Here is a 23,256-nt window from a genome sequence, read left to right on the forward strand (position 1 = left end):
ATATTGTGCTTGAAATGAAGAAAGGAATTTTTTCGAAAAATATGAGTTGTGTACTTAAAGCACCTACTAGTTGGCGGGCATTGATCAAGTAGTGTTTGTAGTGTCTTTCAGTTGTCGAAGGAGTATTTACATACATGCATACATATATACACTATAAACTTAAAAAATATGCTAGAATACCGTTTAGTATTTGCAAATTTTTGAAACACATGCATAAATCAGTAATAATTAAAAACAAAATATATAATATTAATGTAAAAAATTTGTATCAAGTATTTGGAAAATATTCAGTTTTAACATATTTAATTAATTCATTCAGATACTCGAAATATTCAGCTAAACGCGTTTAAAATTTCAATTAATATTTGACAAAAATTTTTCAAAATGTTACTTTTGATCAAACTTTGCAATTTGTTAAGTTATAAAAATATTATTAAAATTTGAAATTTTTCACCAAAATTTTGAAAACATTGTTTTTTGAACGCCAAGTTTTTTATTGTGAAAATTTATGTTGCTTTCAAAAAAGTTAAATTCGAGTTTCAAAATTTTTTGTAAACACTTTATAGTTTTTGAGGTTTTAAATAAATTATAAGACATTATTGATATTTTGTTTTTGTTAAATGTAAATAAAATATATTTTGTCTCAGAAACTTATTATTATTATTTATTTTTTTTTTTTTGTTAAATTTTGTATTTTTTTTCGCTTAAATAATAAATTTTTTAATTTGAATAAATATATGTATAACGGCTTAAACCGTTACATTTATACATATTTTGTCTCAAAAACGTTTGATCTTTTTATTATTATTATATAATTTTTCATTTATCTATTGTTAATATCAAAAAGATTAAATTTTAACATCCTTGGCGTCAACTAATTTATTTCATTACTTCGAGCAATATTCGTTTCTTACTGGATCAAACTTTCACATAATTTTTTTTTACCAAAACAAACTAAGAAAATCAAGTTTTCATATTTACGCCAAGACTTGGAAAAAAATTAATTATATATGTTTATAAAACAAAAAGGAAACTGTTTAAAAATTGGCGAAAGCATCGAACGAGTTGCAACTGTCTATATGTATGTATGTGTGTATTTTTTTGTTTAATAAAAGGAATATCTATATGTATGTATGTAATTGTGCGTTATGCAATCGTATTGGTATGTGATATAAAAATAACAAAAATATATTACTTAAACTTTTTTCTCTTCAATACAAACATAACAAATCCATTTGAATGATAATTTATTGTGTTGACTAGTGACTGATGTACCTCTCGTTCCACTTGTCCTTTTTATTTTCATTAATGAGCTCACAAAGCAAAACGCAAACAAGCAACAACAAAAAGTCATATGGAATTTAGCAGTATATACGTATTTGAGCACACACACACACACGCGCAGACACATAAATATATGCTAAAGTTTATGCAAAACAATTGTGATAATATGCGAATAACTAAATTTTGTAGCTTTCCTTCGACCGTGGGACTAATGAAATTTTAACGTAGTAACAAAATTACCTGTTTGGAAAAAAAGTTCAAGAAAAAAGTATAAATTAAAAAAACGTATATGAGAAGAGTGCATATTTACTCAAATTTTACGAGAGTTACTTAACGCATAATCGAGTAAAAGTGAAAATGTGAAAATTAGAAACAAAAAACTATAATTTGGTCAGTATTTCAGATAAGATGTTAATTTGTAAATTTTTTTTGTAATTTTTTTTGTGTGTTTTTGGTTAATTTTATGTTATTGTATGAGAACTGTTGTTAAAGGCAATTGAAGGTAGCACCTACATTTATATATATTTAAAAAAAAATTATATATTTAAAAAAAAATTATATACTAAAAAAAATTTGCTTGATCAATTATAAACTTTTGTTATAATAAATAGTTTTGATAAATAACTAGTCAAATATATAAATAAATAATACATTGTTAGTAACAACTCATCTCATGCTGCATTTTCCACACCCCCTCCACTTAACCCTTCACTATATACTATAACACATTATATATTAATTATTAGTTTTTTTTTATAATTAAAATGTAAATTTAAATTTAATTTTCAAACATTTAATTTAACGCTAAATAATTAACTTAAGTTCTTAAGCAAATGTTGCTCTTTAAGGTTGTGGTCTTTTCGTTTGTTTTATTTAAAATTTTTTATTTAATTTAATCTTTATAATTTTTGTTATTAATAATAATTATTTTAAGCGTGTTTTACTTGCTTATTGTGTAAAAAATATAAACATACAATATATATATATAATATATAAAAATACATATTTAAGTTGTGTCCTTTGCAGCGTTTCTTACTTTGCTGACCTTTTGTCAGTTAAATTACTAATAGTTTTGTTGTAAAAAAATGTTTAAATTAACATTGTGCAATCTTTTTTTTTAATAATTAATAAATATAAATAAATATATTTAGATACATACATACATATAACGAGCATCACATAGAGCTGTTGAAATTTTTCTTTTATTTATGTGAATTATTATTATGCCTATGTAAAAAAAAAACAACAACAAAAATTGTAGTCAAACCGTTATAACAGCATATTAATTAAGTGCAAACTGTGCAATAACGCGAATATCTATGTGATAACCTAAAACTATTTGTATATTTCTGCAAAACAACAAATACTAAAGTCCAAGTTATAACATAACCACTATTGATATGTAAGCGTATATATACTAAATACATGCAAACATGTACGTTAGTTAGTCGAAACTTTTTAAATGATTTTCTTTTTTTTTATAGCAAGTGCTGTTAAAGTTTATTATAGCAAAGCAAAAAAAAGAAAATCGAACAGCACAAATTTAACAAACTAATATTGAAAAACGCATATGTACACCGTTATCTATGCATATGTAGGTATATGTATGCTTTTGTATGCAAACACGCGCCAGCTAAAGTAATTTCAAGCAAAACTACTAAATTTTGACGATTTATTTAACCATAATAATAGATAAATGCAAATATATTTTCAAATATACACACACATACAATATTATATAATATTATATATAGAAAAAGTAATAATTGTAGCAAATATTTAGTTGGCAGTCAAAATTTCGATGATTAGCAAAAATAAAATTGACAACACAAAATCTGAATGAAAAACGAGCTAAAAAAAATTATAAAAATAAAAACGAACGGCTGCATCAGGTAAATAAACCGTAAATAAACAGTATATTATAAGAAAAAAGTTATGTTATATTTTATATTTTATGAATAACACATTCACTGTATGTCGATATGTAAGCAGCGCGGAACACATGCATAAACGCATATACATGCATACATATAGATATATATTTATATGTATGTATGCATGTTTGTGTATGCGCCTGCGTTTACTTTAAAAGTAACAACTTTTTGTTTTGCAATAACATACAATATTTAACCAAATGAGCTGTGAATATAACATAGTGAAATAAGCAAACGAATTAAACAAAAACAAAAAAAAAAAAAAATCTAAGCATTAAATTAAAAAAAAAACTTATGTGATTACACGTTTGTGATTGTAATGGAAACTAGAAATTTCACATAAATTTAAATTTAAATAATTATAAAAATATGTATGTATGTATATGTAATTAGTGATGTACGAAAACATACAAGAACATACATATATAAATGTGTATGTAGGTGTGAAGAGTTACATATGTATGTATATACTAACGTTCGGCTAATGCAATTGAATAGCGTATTTTTTTTACAAGTACTATGTAAATTTAGGTGATTCTTAAATACACTAATGTGCAAAATAATTGCAATAACTTTGTGTGTGTGGTCTTCGTTAAGTGAAATTGTCAACATTTTGAAGCGCTGCACTACTTCTGCTACTAACAAGCAACGTTTTCTTGCTACACGCAAACATACACACACACACATACATATTTACAGAAGTTAATTAACATAAAACAGTAATAAATAGTTAAAGTAACAGTCGCTTATTTACATATATACATAATTATGTATGCATTTGTGTAATTGTTAGTTTGACACACAGGCAACATTTATTAAGTTTGTTAAGTCTTTAATTGCATAATGTACTAGGTATGTAATGTATGGCGCATAGATCAATAATAATAAAATTAAATAAAAATTATAATAAAAGTAAAAAACGAAAACTTTTTGCATAGTTGTAATGCCCCACCCTTGTGAAGAAATGCCTTTTGAAAACTGTGAAATTGCGATGTGCAAGAATTTACACACAAAAAAACAATAACAACAAATGTTGCACATAAACGAATTGTTAACTGTCTTAAGTAGCTGTTGTTGTTAATTAAATGCATTATGCAAAGCCGAAAATAAAGAACTAAATAAAAAAAGTATAATAATTAACTGTCTATTTGGTGCAAAAACAGCAAACAACAACAAATTTTACACTTGTACGAATAACTTAGATAAATGATAAATGTGTGAAAAAGCAGTAAACACAAACACAACAAATAAACCGTTCCAAAGTTGCTTGCACTAAAGAAGTACCGATAAATTGAAATTAAATAAAAAAATATATATAAAAAAAAATTTTAAATGTGAAAATTTCGAAAAATACAAACGACAGCGTGTAAAACACAAAACTACATTAATACAATTATTGAAATATATAAGAATAAAATTTATATTCTATTGTTAGTAGCCGCTGAAACGAAAGTAACTATCTAAAGAGTATGCCTACTTAAAACAACAACAACAACAAAAAACGAATAAATATAAAAAAATGCAAAAATGTTTAATGAGTTTTATTTTGAACCAATTTTTAACAGAAAACAGCAAAATCACGAAACAAAACTAAAAAAGAGTTGGAAAGTAAACACACATATGCATATATATATATATATATATATATATATAATATATATAAGTACATATACATTTGTGTTAAAAAAACAAAAAAAAACATATGTATATAAATATAAAAGAAAACTAATGAATTTTGCTCTCTTTTGCAGCCAGCCTCTATGCAAACACACATTAAAATATTTTGAAAATTTCTAAAACTTTAACTAATTGTTGTTTCTTTTCTTTTAGGTGCTTGGCTCACAATTACGAAGCGTTCTCCATGCAAAGCGGTGACGTAGTGGCGCTAAGAGCACACAACTTGTCTTACTATATATGCATATATACATGTTTAGCTTTGTATGTGCATAAATGTGTAAATGTGTGTATTGGCCGATTGAAAAAAGCAAAAAGCAATAAGCAAACACAAAAGGCAAGCGAAGCAAGCAATTGTTGTTATTAACTAGTTTTGTTGCCTGAAAAAGCCTTTAGCATACTAATGAAATATACATACATAGACTTACTTACTTTACTTATGAATTGTTATAATTAATGCTAATAAATTATTGACTTGAAAGAACAAATTAACCAAATATCCATTTATATTCAAATGAACACAGCGATATAATGCAAAAAAATAAAAAATAAATATAATAATTAAAATAAAAATAAACACACACACAAATACAATTAGTGCATTATTTATTGCATATTTAATTAATGCTATTAACATATATGCAATGCAATGTTGCTGGCTGATATTGAAATAATACAAAAAAAAAAAAATATGAAACACGCTTGAGTACATTTCTTCTACATAAGGTGTAGTTATGTATACCTGTGTATACATACACATGCATATCTGTTTTGTAATTTTAATTATTCTAAAAACTACCAATTATTTGTATTATTTTTAATAAAAAATATATATACAATTAATTGGCAAATCTAAAACCAATTTTAAGCATTTTTATTGAAATTTAATTCAAAATATGTACTACTACGAAATATTAAATAATTTAAATTTTTATAATTTAAAGCAAAATATTTCATTAATTAATTTTATGTTCATTAAAACATTTTAAAAAAATGTTACTAAAAATTAGTTCAAAATATTTTGTAACTACTAAACTAATTAATTTTTTTTAATATATTTTTTGATTAAAAATGTTTAAAATTAAATTGTATTTTACAATTAATTAATAAATTTAAAATTTATTCAAAACATTTAAATATAACTAAAAATTAATTCAAAATAAATAATTTTTAAATTTTAATTTAAAGAAGATAATTAATAATTTTAAATTTAAAAATAGAATTTTAATTTTATTAAAAATTTGAAATTTTAATTTAGTTCCATACTCAAACAATAAATATTTATTTAAAAAATAATTAATATTATTCAATATGCAATTCATTGTTGTTTGATGGTACTAAAATTACATAAAAAAATTAAGAAAAACGATTCACACATTTTGTTTTTGTTTTTTAAGTGTTTTTGTAGCAAAAAAAAAGGTTTATAAACAAAAAAGATATTATTTAATTTTTATTTCAAACATTTTATTTTTATTTAAATGCACGTGATTATTTGCAGACACAATATTTACACGCTTAAGCATATATAGACATCAAGCATATAAACAAAGAACTCACCAACATCATCATTAGCCATTTAATTATTAAAAACAACAAAAACTGGAAGAATTTCAACGGCAAAATGGTTTTTATGCCTCATCATGCATACATACATACATATAACGGTCATACGTGACATACATAGATACAACAATCATATGTATATATATCATATCCATCATTTGTCCGTTGCATAATCATCAACGCCACAAACGTCCATACACAATTGGTACATTTTAAAGCGTCAAAGCAAGTGACTCACATACATACATACAGTTATGGGTAATTAATTTTTATTCTAATATTTAAGTTAATTTTTAATTAAAAAACTTAATTTTTTGCAACATAACCTTATTTATACACACACATTTAATGAAACATAATCTAAAAACTTCGTTTCCACACCCTTTAAATTCCCTGACCCTTTAAGTGTTTGTTTTGGTTTTTTGTTAAGATTAATATTTTTGTTATTGTATCGATTAGTAATATTTAGTTTAAATTTTATTAATATTACAATTATATGTTTTTATTAAAAATATAATTTTTTTCTTTTTCATTTGTTTTGTCTTATATTTTTCCTATTGACCGACACATATAATTATACGTCAACGCCAGATATGTATCCCATACTCGGCAGCCTTCTGGGCGTTGATACAAGCGTGAGCGCCTCCGGCCCCGCGCTGCCCGGCACTTCTGCATCCATCACCGCCCGCCGCCAGGAGCCGCCAGCCAATGATTTATACGCTTTATTGAATAATCATAGTAGCGGCGCGGCGTCGCTTCTGCAGCGTGAGAGTTTCATGCAGTGCAAGCATTGTAACCGTTATTATAAGACGCATCAGAAGCTGCAGGAGCATGTGCGCAAGTACTGTCTCAAGAAGAAGAAATACCAATGTATTTCGTGTGAGTATCGGTCGCGTCGCAAGGATCACGTGTTACGTCATGCGAAACGCAAGCATTGCGAGCTGTATGCGGCGTCACGTGACAATGAGGAAAGTCTCTATGAGATACGCACAGAAGAGGAGGGTGACGATCAAGCGCGCTATGAGGAGAATACGGTGGACTATGATGGTGGCTATGGTGATGGTGATGTTGAGGGTATGCCGGTTAGCGCCTTTCTCGATGTGGGACATTTTGGCTTCGGTCTGGGCAGCAGAGATCTGACCATAACCGCTGTGCCCATTTTGCAAGACAGTGATGATGATGACGATGATAACTATGATGATGAAGATGATTGAGCGTATAAGCGGCGTTAAGAAGCAGGGATTATTAGTGAAATGCATATTTTTTGAAAATATGTAGTGCAGTTTTATGCGCTCACACTTATTTTGACATGAATTTGGACTTGCAGTCTTTTAAGTTCTTGTTATTAATCTTATTAGTGTGCCACAAGTTTGTAAGTGTAAATAATTCACGCATATTTCAAGTAAGTACAGTGAAAACTCGATGTAATGAATACAGTGAAGTAAAACTATAAATTAGACAAAATTTGCAATAAAACCTATAATATCAAAATTTTGATTAATATGTCTTTATGTCTAACCCCTTGTTTAGCAGTGTAAATCTAAAAACAACCGATTTTAATTGAAAATTTTGAAAAAACTTTTTGCAAAAAAAAAAGTAGGAAAAAAATAAAATGTAACTGGTGCTCCTAAAAAACTTATTGTTAAAAAATTAATTTTTTAAACACGCATATAAAAATTTAAAAATTAAAAGCCAACCTATATTAGTATTTAATATATTTAGTAATTTTGGCACTAACTAAAAAATACAGCTTCCTTTTTTTAATATTTAATATTGTTTTTAAAAATTGGTTTAAAAAAACTATCATACCCTATTGCAACATGTGGAAGAGTATAAAATTAATGTTCAATTTATTTTTTATAATAATTATTCTTAATTAATTTTCGGTTATCTTAAACATATTTTTTTTAATAGTTTAATTTTTAAAAATTAAATGTTAAATTTCTGAAGGGAAAAAAATTATTAGGAAAAATTTTGGTAAACGGTTGTGGTTTTTTTTTATTGAATGTAATATAATTTTAATATAAATTAATATAGAAAATAAATAACTATTTTTAGTTAGTTTTTACATTCCGTTTTTAAGAACTTTATATTTAAAAATTTAATAACAAATTTCTGGAGAAAAAAAATTAATTATTAGGAAGAATTTTGGAAAAAAACACTTGTTAAAGATTAGATGTATTTTTAAAGCAATAAGTTGTGGTTTTCTTTCATAAAGATAAAATGTATATATTTTATCAAAAATTACATTTTCAAAATAATTTCGTCATATCGAGGTTTCATTGTAAATACTTGGTGCAACTGCAGAGTAGCGAGGCATAACAGTTAAACTTGAGTTATGATTCCGTTCAGCTGTTGCTAAAAGTGTATTAAATTGGTAATTATTTGACAGTAATTCCAAAAGTCGAAAAACAACACTGTATGCATTTTCACGAACTGCGCTTCAAATACTTTTGCAGAAATTAATATTAGTTATGATGCTTTGAAGCCGCTGCTATGTACTTTTTACGTTTTGAAAATGGTATATAACCTCAACCTTTTATATACAAAACTTGTGTTGTTTAAAGAAAAAGCTTAAAATCAAATTTTTACAACCACTTAAAATTTTTTGGTAATATAAGATCTCAAAAATTGAGATTTTCAAGTAGAAAACAAAAAAATAAATGCAAATTTCTCTTAGTAAAATATAAAAAAACGCTTTATTTGCGATTATTTCAACACTATTAAGGCAAAGCTTGTGAAAGCGCTTTTGAACCAATGCTAAGCTACTGTTCTCTTCGTATATATTTCGAATAAGTTGTTACTGCAGTAAACTATATTTAATTTTTTTAAATACAATTTTTTAATTTTACAAAATATTAGTTTTAAAACATATGCATATAAATAGAAACATATTTACAAATACTTTATCGGTTCAACTGATCGCTCAGGAATTTTAAGGAATATAATTTGTTAATCAATATGAAATGAAGGCTTGCAAGCATTCTATGTAAATATTTTTGTAATTATGCAATTCATTTCCCATAAGTTTGTACTTTTTTATTTTCTTTTAAATGACATTTCTGTGTAGTGCAAGTGTATTTAGGTACACAATTTTAAAGTTATAATATTTTGTCAAATCTCAATGAATCTTGCCATTTTTGTGCTAAATATTGTTTAACTGTTATTTACATACAAACAAAATGTATAGGTACATGTATGTAAGTATTTATAAATTTTTAATACATTTTTTATGTGATAAGGCTACACTCGAAGTGTAACGTCAGACAACTTGCCGCAAAAAATGCCCTGTGAAAACTAATCTCAAAATTTTCGCGTGCAATTTTTAGATTACTTGCTATTTACTCTTTTTGATTTTAAGTATAATTAAAGTTACAGTAACTGTTGTTCCAAAGTGTTTATTTATTTGCTATATACTGTATAATATTTTTTTCCTGCTGAAAGTATAAGGAAAGTGAGTGTAACTATTTTTATTTTTTTGTTTTTTAATTTACTTTTTTGGTTTTATTTTTTTAAATTTATTCAATTTTTATTTTATTTTATTTTATTTATTTTTTAATATGTTCAATTTTTGTAAAAATTAAATCGAAATATCAATGATTTTTGAAAAAAAAATTTCGGAAAATATGCACAGAGTAATTTTAAATATTTCAAGATTTATCTCTTTATAAACTAAACTAGAAAAACGTTCACTTCGGCTGGACCGAACTATTTTACCCTTCGTTCAGTTTGTATGACAAATATATGCTATAGTGATCCGATCTGAATAATTTCTTCGGAGATTGCATATTTGCATTAGATAATAAACCATGCCAAATTTTTTGAAGATATTTCGTCAAATTAAAAAGCTTCCCATGCAAGCACTTATTTCCGATAGTTCCGTTTGTATGACAGCTATATGCTATAGTGGTTCGATATCCGTTCCGACAAAGGGGCAGCTACTTGGGGAGAAAAGAACGTGTGCAAAGTTTCAAATATAGGTATATCTCAATAACTGAGGGACTAGTTCGCGTACATGCAGACCGACGGATATGGCTAAATCGTTCCAACTCGTCACGCTGATCGTCTACATATATAGTATATATATTATATACTTTATAGGGTCTCTGATTGGGTATAGAAATTTATGACAACACCACCAAAACATTACTTTTTTAAGTAAAAAAAATATTTTTTGTTTCATTTTATTATATTTTATCAAATATCTAACGATATTTAATATCAATTAAAAATTTTATAACAATAAAATAATGATTTTTTTCAAATAAATGTTGCCAAACACATGTACATACATGTATATAGCATAGTTTTTTGATTTTAACTTTAAAAATTTCAAATTATATCTTTTTATAAACTAAACAATTTATGACAACACCACCAAAACATTCCTTTTTTGGATATAAAGCTAATTATTTTGTTTTTTTATTTATTTTATTTTTTTATTTTTGGTTTTATTTTTTCATTTAATTTAATATATGTTTTATATTTTTTGTTTTGTGTTTTCATTTTGGTTTTATTTTTTTATCTAATATCTAAATATATTTAATTTAATTTAAAAAATTTTCTAAAAAAAAGGTTGAAAATATTTATAGGACACAACGTTTTGATTTTAATTTTGAATACTTCAAAATATATCTTTATAAACAAACAAAATTTTGGAACACCACTAAAACATTATTATTTTTAAATATAAATCACTCCAGTTTTTTTCATTTGCTTAATATACAGTTATTTAACAAAATGTATTTGTTATTACTGAAAAACAATATTTTTGTTTTTAAATTCGCATTCTACATACAAAAAATATGTGTTACGAGTGCGTGTACCTTGCCACAGTTCTTTCATTGCAAATAGTTTTCATATAGGCCTGGGTTTAACTTAAGAAAATATTTATGCAAGTATGTTTATAATTAAAAATAGGTTAATTTTTTATTTTAAATACAAAAAAACACAAAACTGAGTCTCAACATAAGTATGTGTGGTTATTTTTTTAAGTTTATGTGTATGTAAATGGTAAAATTAAATAAAAATAAACTACAAATCAAATCAAACGAAATTGTCTTACACTTAAATATATTTTTATATTTGTACCTATCTTCCAAAAAATTATTAAAATATGTCAAATAATAAGTAAAATTAAGAGCTTTATAAAAATTGAAGTTAAACTGAAAAACTGAGCTCTACTGATTTGCCATTTATGCAAAGTCATTCAAATGTTTTTCATAATATTTGCACATAGCTGCAAACGCACCGCCTATTCATTATTTACAAACTTTTAATGATATCTTTTGTTTTATTTGAATTTCAGGCACCTCCGATGGTTATTGGACAATCTTGGAGACAGTACCCTATTCGCTGCAGAATACCGCCACCAACGCGACCGGCACTATTTCCAGTGTGGCGAATACCCAGTTGCCGGTGCATCAGCACCAAGCGCTGCACCACCAACAGGACGAGGGCAACTCCAGCGAGGCCAATCTGCTGGCCGGTGCCACAGTTGTGGTCGAAATACCTACAGAAACGATGCGCAACGCTATTAAGTACACCATACCGGAGGCGGAACATCAACTGTTACACACCACGGAGAGCACGCTGGCCACTGCAGGCACCAACCAACGCATACACATCGTAAAAGATATGCGTTTAAATCCCACTGTGACGGTGGCACAACAAACCAATATCACGGCAACGCACGTGGAACAGTCCAATCGTCAGCAGAGCACACAACAACACTTCACTTTGAATGATTGCCTCAGCACGGGTGTGGTGGTGCAGCAACACCACCATCCACAGCGGCAACAGACGACGCAGCAGCAGCAGACGGAATTCATAAAAATCGACACGATCCAAGAGAAGATGATGCTGCGCAATGTTATACAATATGAGGCGGTAGATGGCTTGCCGGCAGACACATCGCAGGTTATCAGTGCATTGGTGGAAAGTGAGAAGCAGCAGCAGCAACAGCGTCAACAGCAGCACCAGCAACAACAACAGCAGCAGCAGGATGTGTTGCGCAACACGCGTGAGCTTGAGTTGCTGGACAAGGCGGTCAGCGACACGGTGCTCAATGCCTTCGAGCAACAGGAGGCGGAACACATCGAGGAGCATAAATCGCAAAATAATGAGGCACAGGACAAGCACCTGCTGCCGCTCATGCATTGCCCCACGAAGATACTGACGCCCGCCGCAAACGAAGTTCAGCTACAATATGTTTGCAATTTGTGCGGCAAGTCGTACAAAATTAAGGGCTCCTTGAAGCGTCACAAACGCTACGAGTGCGGTGTAGCACCCACGGTCGCGTGTCAATTCTGCCCACACAAATGCAAATACAAATCGGATCTGCGTAAGCATGTCTCACAGAAGCATGCGGGGCAAAGTGGCGAAGAAATGCTGATGGACCAGCGTTTAAGCACCGAATAAAGTATTTAAATTATTTTGAAACAATAACTTTTGAAGTAGCACAATCTTATTGAATTAGTTCAAATTAAGTAATTTTTAGGAGCCCGTAGAGAGCTGAAGCTTAAATGTTTATTTATTTGGTGTTAAAATGCCACCTTGAAGCATCTGACTTTTCTCTTTTTATCGATAAAAATTTTAAAGTTTTCTGTTATTATTTTTATAATTAATTATTAATAGATCTGTATACATTTTTTAATATTTTAATTGTTTTCAACTTGGTATAGAATGCTACATGGAAAAAACTGACAAGTTTTTTTTAATACATTTTTATTTTTCCTTGTTAGTTTATTTATTTGTTGATTACTTTAAATTTAAGTGTTAATATTTATATATATTTAATTTTAAAATATTTTTATGATATATAAACACATATATATGAACATACAAGAGGCAATTATTATATTGTATATATTAAATATTTTTCGTATAGTTGTAAGTATTTTTAATATAAGTTTTTTATTATTTTTGTAAGTATTTTTTTTTATTTTTAATTATTTTAAATTTGTTTAAATTATTGTTTACTTTTTCATTATTTTACTAACAGTTTAATTTTTTTTTTTATATATAGAATTTTTAGAAAAATTGTGTATATACTGTTGTTTCTTCATGTTTATATGAATTTTTTAAATTTGTTAAATTCTATATACTTTTTTTAATATTTTTAAAACTGTTTAATTATTTTGTTATTGATGTTCGTTATTTTTTTAAAGAATGTTTATTCTTTCCACTTATTTTCTTTATATTTAAAATTTTCTTTTTTTACAATTTCTACTTAGCTTATTTGAAACTTGCCAACATGAAACTATGAGACTCATATAATGCATTATACCTATTTTGTTTCTATGCTTTTCTGATCATCTATTATAAAAACAAAGCGATAATGGTGTATATTGTCAAAAAATCTGCCACAATTTTGAAGCTCACTTGAATTTTCAACACGAAGATTTCCAATTTATACCAATTTTTGGTATAATAGACTTCTTTTGGTTAAATGAAGCTTCCTTGTCCAGCTCGAGCTTAAATTTTCAACATTTTTTTTTTAATTTTCGAGTTAATTAAGTTAAGCTTTTGAGTTTTTTTTTGTTTCAAATTGAAATTGTTTAATTTTGTAATTTTTTATTGTAAGTCAATGAAACTTTTCATAATATAATATATATTAAATTGAACTATGTATAATGTAATTAATGAACAAATTTAAAAAAAGAAAGGAAAAGAACTTTTATTATAAAAAATTTATTTTACAATTTTTATTACATATTATTAAGTGCAATTTTTATTAAAAGTCCTTGAAAATACTTAATTTTAATTTTGTACCTATTTTGACTGTATTTCAAAATACAAAAATATATTTTTTTTTTTTAATTTTTAACTGTAATTTTTTATTGTTAGTCAATTAAAATTTTAATTAATTTCATTTCATTTTTCTTCACAATTTTAACATGAAATTTATAAGCATTATTTTTTCTATTTTATGTTTTTTTCGTATAAATTATTAACTTTTTTATACTGTGCTATTATTATTATTTGTCTATTTATTTTGATTAATTTTATTTTGTTTTAAATTTATTTAAAATTGAATTATTTTTTATTACGTTTTTCAAATGTAAATTATATTAAAAATAATAATTAAAAGCGTTTTACTGCATTTTATTATATTTTTACATTCTCGATCCATAAATTACTTATATTCCTCCGCTGTCGCTCGAAATCTTTGTTTGTATACACCAGTGACTATTCTATCTATTGTAAATACTAATGTAATATACTATATATTATTGATTACTATTTAAGAATCTGTGTAATATGTAGACTGAAGAAAACATATATTTTAAAACAAACATGTTAAGTAATCCAAGTAATCTAAGTAATCTTAACAAGCCAAAAAAACTTAAAATTAATTTAAAAAGAAAAATTGTAAGCATCACATTTTACATAAACTTACTGATATGTGGGTATTGAACGTAAGCTTAAAGTTAAGCAGTTACAACTCGACAACAACAATAAGGAATGAAAATTTTAATGTAAATAAAACAAAATTTGTTGTGAAAATGTAGAAATTGCAATATAAATATAATATAATTTACGATATATGTATGTATGTGTATTTATAAGTAAACGAAATTCATCAACAAATTTTGCGCTATTTATTTGTCAACTAGTTTTGGTTTAAAACTTAGTTAATATTCTCAGCTATTGTGTTGTAAGGCTTCAAAGGCGGCATGTCATGCATTTATTTAATTATATTTATTGATTGAAGGGTAAACAGGCATATTTTCTTTTACAAATATATAAAAAAAAGAAAATTAGTGTTATTAGGCGAGTGTGATGTTCAAGCAGTTATTAAAATAAAAAAATTAAAATAAAACCTAAACACATATGTATGTATGTAAAAGCAAGCTTTCTATTCAATGAGCAGTAAATAATGGGTGTGGAACGTAAATAATGTAAATATGTATGTGAAATTGTCTTTTTGAAATGTGTAATAACAATTTATGAACGCTAATCTAATATTTGTCTCTCTTTTTTAGGTATCAGCACAAAACGAGTTGTGAGCAGAGCTTTGTGTTTTGCATTTGGAAATGAAACATACACGTGACTGCATATTTATTTATGGGATGACTGAAAATTTACACCTTACTTTAAGTATTATTTTAATATTTCCAAAAACAAAAAAAAACAGGAAAAATGTTGTATTATTATTTTTGTTTGTATTTTAATAGACTATTACTATAATTTATGCATACAAATATATATACATATATGAATTTACTGTTACCTAATGAACACATAATGGGTTTTTATACGAGGGATTTTTTTTTATACATAGAAAATTTAGGTTTTAAATTGAAGATGCAACTTTGATGCAAAATAAACTTAGAACTTATTTTATCTTTACTATTTACGCCATGTTTGCGGTCATTAAAATTGTAAAGGAGTTGCATTTAGCAAACAAAAGATATAAGTGCTTTGAAGGTCAAGGTCTTTGTTAGTTATCTTGCATTCGACAGTGCTTACTACCTGTCTCTCAAATAGTTACACTTTCGAAAATTTATATTTTTCAAAGCATAAATAGCTTTACAATCGGTGTGTAGCTTTTGCAAAATAAAATGCGCTTTTTCGATGCTAATAAATATATAAATATGTGAAAATACATATTTTATTAGTGACCTTTTATATAAATTGTAATTGCAACTAGGCTTAGAGTTAAAAAAATGCAATATTTATTCAATAACCAATGAATTTTTAATACAAATGTAAATCTGAAAGCTTTTAAGCACAAAAAGTTTTGGAATTATAAATTTTTAATGAAAAAATGTGTTTTTGTATCTGGTTAGGTTAAATAAAATTTCATTATTTATAAAATAATTAATGACTTTGGGATGCTTATGTTAATCAAAAAGCTTTTAAGCACAAAAAGTTTATGAGTTACAAGAAATAGTGAGCTCTTATGAAAAAGTTGGTATTAATTACGCAATTTATTAAGAATCCTTTTACGTAAGCAGGCATATATTATTTACAAATACATTTTTACATTGTATGTATGTCATTTCAATATGTGTAATTTAATATAAATTGTTTGCAAACTCTTTATTCTTTGCTTTCTTATTTTTCTACGCTGTCGCTCATTATTTTTTCAATGCAACTACATATTCAACTTATAATTTTTTTAGTTTTTCATACATATGTATATTATTTAAACACGAGCTTTTATATATAAATACTTATAAATACGTATAATTCTACCATATCATTAAAAATTCTACAACTTTCTGCTATTTTTCAGACACTATCTCTTTGGACAGCATAACGATCACCTCGAGTAAGTACAATTTGCGCCGCCAAACACGACAGGACTCGGTAAATCTCGGCAATGCAGCGACAACCAAAAGCAAATTAACAACGGCGGCTTTGGCAGAACTACAACAACAGTCGTGCCACACCAACTACGACACCAGCAGCAGCAGCAGCGATGGTGGCTCGCTCATAGAGGCACAACAGAATGCATTGAAAACCGATTTGCATGCGGCCACCTTGATATCCTCTGCGGGCGATGAACAAGCCATCGCCAACAATCCAACCGCGCTCATTGCACTACAACAATTGGCCTCCATTTCGTCGGTGCAATCGCTGGAGCGCATCATGCCGACTTTGCGTAAAAATTTACTCGTCAATACAGACAGTTTGTATGCAAATCGTTCAGGCAAATTGCCGCGACAAAGCTCGAAGCGGCTGTCGCAATTCGAGACCAATCGTTGTCCGCTATGCTCGCGTGTCTATCGCTCGCAAGCTTTTCTCAATGAACACATGCGCAAAGAGCATTCGGTTTTGATATAAGCAAACGTAAATTTGTGCATACTACTACTATTTTACATACACACATATGTACTTTGGAATATGTGCATACATACTTGCCGTGTGTTAACTAAAACAGCTTTAATGAAGCCACTGAGCGTAACTTAAAATTATAAATTAATTAAAATTAGAATGCATTTTTTGTTTTGGGGCCTGTTCGTAGACAGAAAAATGCGTACATAAATATACATACTTATGTATTTGGTATTGCATAACATTTTAGAGGAAAATGCTGAGAATTAATTTAGTAATTGATTTCCCGCTTTAGCAGCGCAACAACAACTTGTTTAACATACATACACACCCACATAAAAAGTAATAAATTTAACGTAACATCGCCCTGTAAACAAAATAAAATGTTTTAACTATCAAATATTATATAATATATAACTGTACGGTTACGAGCTAGCATTGTTACAATGGCAGATTGTTTAAGTTTTTTATCTTAATAATAAAACTTGAAAGAGTAAATTTTACAAAAATGTTTGTGCTAGATTTATGTTATTAGCGAGGCAGTAAATTGTGTAACGGTTGTTTTGTAAATCTTATAGTATATTTACCACGAAAGCGCTGGTATCTAATGAGCTGTATATGTACTTTATGGTTTTATGTTTCACGTTTTTGGTGTTGTAGTCGTCTAATTAAGTAACATTTGTTTCGCAGGCTTTAGTTTATATATGTTTAATGCATAATTTGACTTCAAAACGAAATAATACTGCTGCCAAAACTCAAGACATACTAATAAATGAATATATACATACATGTAAGCAGGGTTGCGAATTTTTAATTAAACAAATTGTATCATAAATTAGATTTTAAATTTTTAATTCCAATTTTTCCGGTAAGCAAATGTAAATTCAAATATAAAAAGTTTTCATTTTATAATTTAAAAAATATTTTAAGTTATAAATTTGAGATTAACATATTTTTTTATTTTTCAAACCGGTATTCGGGATTAAAAACTTAGTTTTAATTTTTCTATCCTGTATTTGGGATCAAAAATCTTAAAATTTTTTATTAAGTTTTTCTGGATTACAACATAAAAAAAGTTCAATACAAACTGAAAAAGTTTAAAAAATTCAATGCTAATTAAAATTTTTTTTGTAATAATACCCTGCTTATAAGTATGCATATATCGGAAAAATATGCTAAATATAAGCATATAAAAAGTAGTACAGCATAAAATAGGTTTTTATCTAATTAAATATATGTATAGGTATGTACATACATATATGCATAGCATATGTTAAATACCAGAAATCAGTAGTTTGTAGCGACAATATAATATAAGTGCTCATAATTTTCAAAACTTTAAGCAAACATTCAAATTTTTTGCACAGAAATCGAAAATTTTAAAAGTAAAAAAAACAACCACAGTTCAATTTCGCTAAAAACAATTATTTTTAACATTTTGGCCAATATTACCTAAATAATAAAATGCAAAAACTGAAAATTCAAAAACGAAATTTTAATGAAAAATTCAAATTTCTGTATAAGCATACGCTTAAATGCATGTAGACTCCTCTCCTATTTGTACACATTTCTTTGTAGACACATACACTTTAAATATAAATACAAGAATACACACATACGTATGCATATACAAGCACACAACTGCCTGTGTAAGGCTTTGAAAACTATTTTTCTAGTTTTCCAAGTTTGTCGTTTGGCACATTAAACGCGTTGCTTCACCGTAAATATAGCTACACTTATACGCTACATACCATACATACACACGCACTGCGATACATACAAAAAGGATCAACAGTCGGTTTCTTAACTTTTGCCAACTGTGCTCATGTTGGAAAATCGAATTGAAATCAACGAAAATCGGAGATACAGCCGTCGCATGAAGGCAGCAATTCCCAGAAATAGCTGCAATTGTTTTCGAAATATTCTAGTACCTGATAGCTGCTTACATGCATACACAAACGGGCAATTTTCCTGCTACATATGCATGTGAATGTGTGTATATGTGTCGCCTGTGCTTGAAAACAACAAATTTGAAGGCGAAATGTTGCTTGCAAAGGCTTATTTGTGCATTTGGAAAATGCGCAGACATATGTATGTATATGTGTATATGTATGTATGTGGGTGCATAGCTGCCCTGCAGTTTCTAAAATATGCCTCACTTTGGCGATCCTGCCGCACGAACACTTGCAACAGGCTGGCAAAGCGTTTTTCCTGCTTGCATTTCAATTTATCTAAACATATATAGATGTGTGTTTGTATGTATATATATAGTAGATGCAGGGTATATGTATATGGCGCATGCTCAAACTTTCTCTCTTTCTCTTATGCTGGTGTCAAGGATAACTTCAGACCTAGATTTGCCTTTGTGTATATATGGCGAAATGTATGTATGCATGTTTACATACAATATGTATATGGTATGTAGGTATTTGCGATAAGGTCAGGCGCAACAACAATAATACGGCAGCTGTATGCAGCGGTGCAACAGTGTGTGGACACCGCCTGCGCATATACAGACAGATTTGCTATGCAGTTAGCTAGATATATATGCATGTATATATGTGTGTGTGTTTGTGTGATCTTCGCTGTGTTGTGTGTATCCTCTTCGCAGGATTGAAAATAGCTTCTGTGATCGAGGCATTACTATTTTGCCTCTGACCTTTTTCTAGGCACATGTTTGTGTATGTGTGTGTGTTTACGTTCGAAATGCATACATGCAGGCTTTTGTATGCACACAGCGCCGCACATGCATGAGTACATACATATATGCAGATATACTTATGGGTACATGCCTGTGATTCTACGAAAATCGAAATAACGCTTAGAAAATTAAGTTAAATCTTTTTTTCGTAAGCGCAGTGCTGAAACACGAGTGGTGCTGTAGCGACGCTTCTTGAGGTTTTGTGTGTAGCTGTGTGTCGTATGGAAAATAATTGAATTTAACTAAAGCTTCTAGAGCTTTAAAAGTATAATTCATAAATTATTTGGTTAAATTAAAAAAAAAAAATAGAATTGTTTTCGTGTTAAGTGCTTATAAAACCAAGACTATGTTTAAGACAATAATACAACATTTTTTGGCATTAAAAAATATTGTTTAGTTTTTTTTTTATTAAAATAAATTTTAAATTAATTTATTACAGTGCTTTCGTATAATTATTGCAAAATGCAAACCAAATTTGTGAAAACGTTTAAGAAATGCAAATAAAATACTGCACAGTGTCTACTTGCGAGCTACAAGTGCAAAAATAATTTTGAATGTGTAGTGATTTATAAAAAAAAATAGTAAATAAACTATTTACGAAAACAGTTTTGTGCATGTGAAGCTAAGACAAATACTTAAATGGTCCTAAAGCACATGCTTTCAGTCAAGAAACATTTTTTTAAATAAAATTTAATATAAATTTTAATATTAAAAATATTTTATAAAAAAAATTTTAAATTATATAAAATATTATTATTCATGCAACACAATTTTGTCAACATCAACATTTTTAACTCAATCAAATTTAATTAAATTGCAATAATTGCTTAATTAAGCAAAATCTGTAAAGGAAATACATTTTCAAACTAAGTACTCACAGCAACACACCGAGCGTCAAGCAGCAATCCTGTGTTTCAGCACTGCCTTCGTGCCATACACATAGATACACAAACACATTTGTATCAATATCTATGCACGCGCACACATACACATGTTATAACACCGTTCTAATCTATTCTCTTCTCTATCTTTCTATTTTTCTAGGTCAAGATTAAGCGTTACGTGCCAACGAAAGTGACAATATTGTAAAACCGGTTTCAGTACCTTAGCCATAAACTAATCTATTTTCTCTTTTGTTTTTCTTTTACGCAGGAAATTTCGAAAATCAGGACAAAGCAACATGCTCAAGCTCTACAAAAAATCACATATTTATATACTATATATATACATATATATGTATATCAAATAACTAACTGCGTTTGAACTACCTGCAGGCGATATTTCACTCGTAAGTTAGTAAGCGCATAAGCCGTTATGTCGTCGAAGCATAGCAAATTAACCACAATCATCTGATCATACAGTTTGCACAACTTCCGTAATGATTATCATCCAAATTATTTATTACATGTACATTATTATATTTAATGCCAAAAACTTGCACTTGACAAAGTTAACAGGAGATATAACAGTTAATTATTACGAAGAAGTATGCATTTTTTTTTTTACATATAAGTGACATAAATGATGTTTGTGTATTTAGAGTAAAATATCTAACTTTTAGCGTAAAGAAATGCATTTGGGTATGAAAAATGTTGCACAAGTGTATTTTTCACTTTTAGTTTCAGATTTATATATTATATAGAATATATATCTAGAAATTTTTAAACTTGCCACATATATTTCACAACTTCCACACAACGGTGAAAAAATCTGAAATCTCAATATTTTTGCAACAAAGCTCGTTTTGGTGCAAAATCATATCAATTATAAAATGGGCGTGGTAGCGCTTCCACTATTTCCAAATGACTGTGTTAAGCCTAAAAACATTATATTTTTGTAAGGAAATTCGACTTCGAATATAATGATGTCAAATATACATGTGGCGGCGCTTACAATTATATGATTATGCTTGCTGTAACGCTGTACAACATATACAGTTCCACAACATGTACAGAAAAGTGAAAAATCGGATAGTTCAATGTTTTAAAAAAAAGCTGGGTTTAAAATATAATCATGTCGAATATAAAAAAGGCGTGACAGCGCTTAGAATTATGTACATACATCAGTCCACAATGGGTGCTGCTAAGCAACCGTAATGGACCGAAAATCGTAATGCGCCAAGGACTGTCAACTCGTCAGTATTTTCACAAAAGTCTTGGAAAATGTATTAGCCACTACAATAACAAAAACACAATGCGAATACGTGATTCACTTAAAAACCAAAATTATTTGTGTTGAATTGGCGCTTTCTTTCAAATATTTATACCCTGAACAGGGTATATTAAGTTTGCCACGAAGTTTGCAATACTAGAAGGAAACGTCGAAGACCCTATAAAATATATAAATGATCAGCGTGATGAGCTGAGTCGATCTCGTCATGTCCATCTGTCTATCTGTATATACACGAAATAGTCCCTCAGTTTTTGAGATATTGATATGAAATTTTGCACACATTATTTTTTCCCCCAAGAAGCTGCTCATTTCTCGGTACTGCCGATATCGGACCACTATAGCTTGTAGCTGCCATACAAACCGAACGATCGGGATCAAGTTTTTGTAAGAAATCTTTTGTATTTGTGAAGGGTGTTATAGCTTCGGTGCAACCGAAGTTAACTTACTTTGTTTCTTGTTTCAAATAACAAATGCACATAAAATCAGGCGGAGTGTGAATTTATAATAATTTTAGACAACAACAACAACGAATTGATTAAATTGGATTGAATTGGTTTGTTGAAATTTTATAAATACTAAAAGTCATCTGAAAGGATAGTCTTTGAAATAATAATATATATAGTTATTTATGTTTTATTGTTATTACTATTTATATATTTTTATTATTATTATAACCGTTACTAATAATTAAATATTTTGACTATATCTGTTTTGTATAGTATTATTTTTTTAAGGCTATGTTTTTGAGTAGCAATCAGGTTAAATTAATATTTAAGTTGTTACAATTTTTGTTAAATATTTTGTTTCTACCTTACAATTGATTTTGTAGCATTTTTAATATAATTTAAGTTTAATTATGGTCTACTTATTCATTAACTTATATGGAAAAATAATTTTATATGAAAATTTCAATATTTTTAAAATTTATATATTTTTATAATTTTACTTATGTTTGTTTGTTATATTATACAAAATCATAAAATTTATATTAAACATTGTAATAATTTTTTCATTTATTTATTTTTAATTGTTTTTGGCAAAAACACCAACGTTCAGGCGATTCACACTGCACTGTACTATAAAATATATTAAATACATTTTAAAAAATCATGACACTGTTGTTTTATTTTTATTTTAGTTATA

The 23,256-nt window shown here is 27.7% G+C and overlaps 2 protein-coding genes across 2 annotated transcripts in view; both read left to right on the plus strand.

The window, feature by feature from the left end:
- Positions 1–23,256, plus strand: part of lola (longitudinals lacking) — a 111,829-nt gene that overhangs the window by 85,270 nt on the left and 3,303 nt on the right. The gene's annotated exons all lie outside the window — the stretch shown is intronic.
- LOC106619616 (uncharacterized) lies at positions 777–10,748 on the plus strand. The gene is made up of 4 exons (XM_014237800.3): positions 777–1,674; positions 5,049–5,229; positions 6,391–6,713; positions 7,047–10,748. Exons 3-4 carry the CDS (start codon positions 6,710–6,712, stop codon positions 7,667–7,669), a joined length of 627 nt encoding a protein of 208 aa, XP_014093275.2. The 5' UTR covers positions 777–1,674; positions 5,049–5,229; positions 6,391–6,709; the 3' UTR covers positions 7,670–10,748.

Source organism: Bactrocera oleae, chromosome 4 (genome assembly GCF_042242935.1).
Source record: "Bactrocera oleae isolate idBacOlea1 chromosome 4, idBacOlea1, whole genome shotgun sequence".
Lineage (NCBI taxonomy): Eukaryota > Metazoa > Arthropoda > Insecta > Diptera > Tephritidae > Bactrocera > Bactrocera oleae.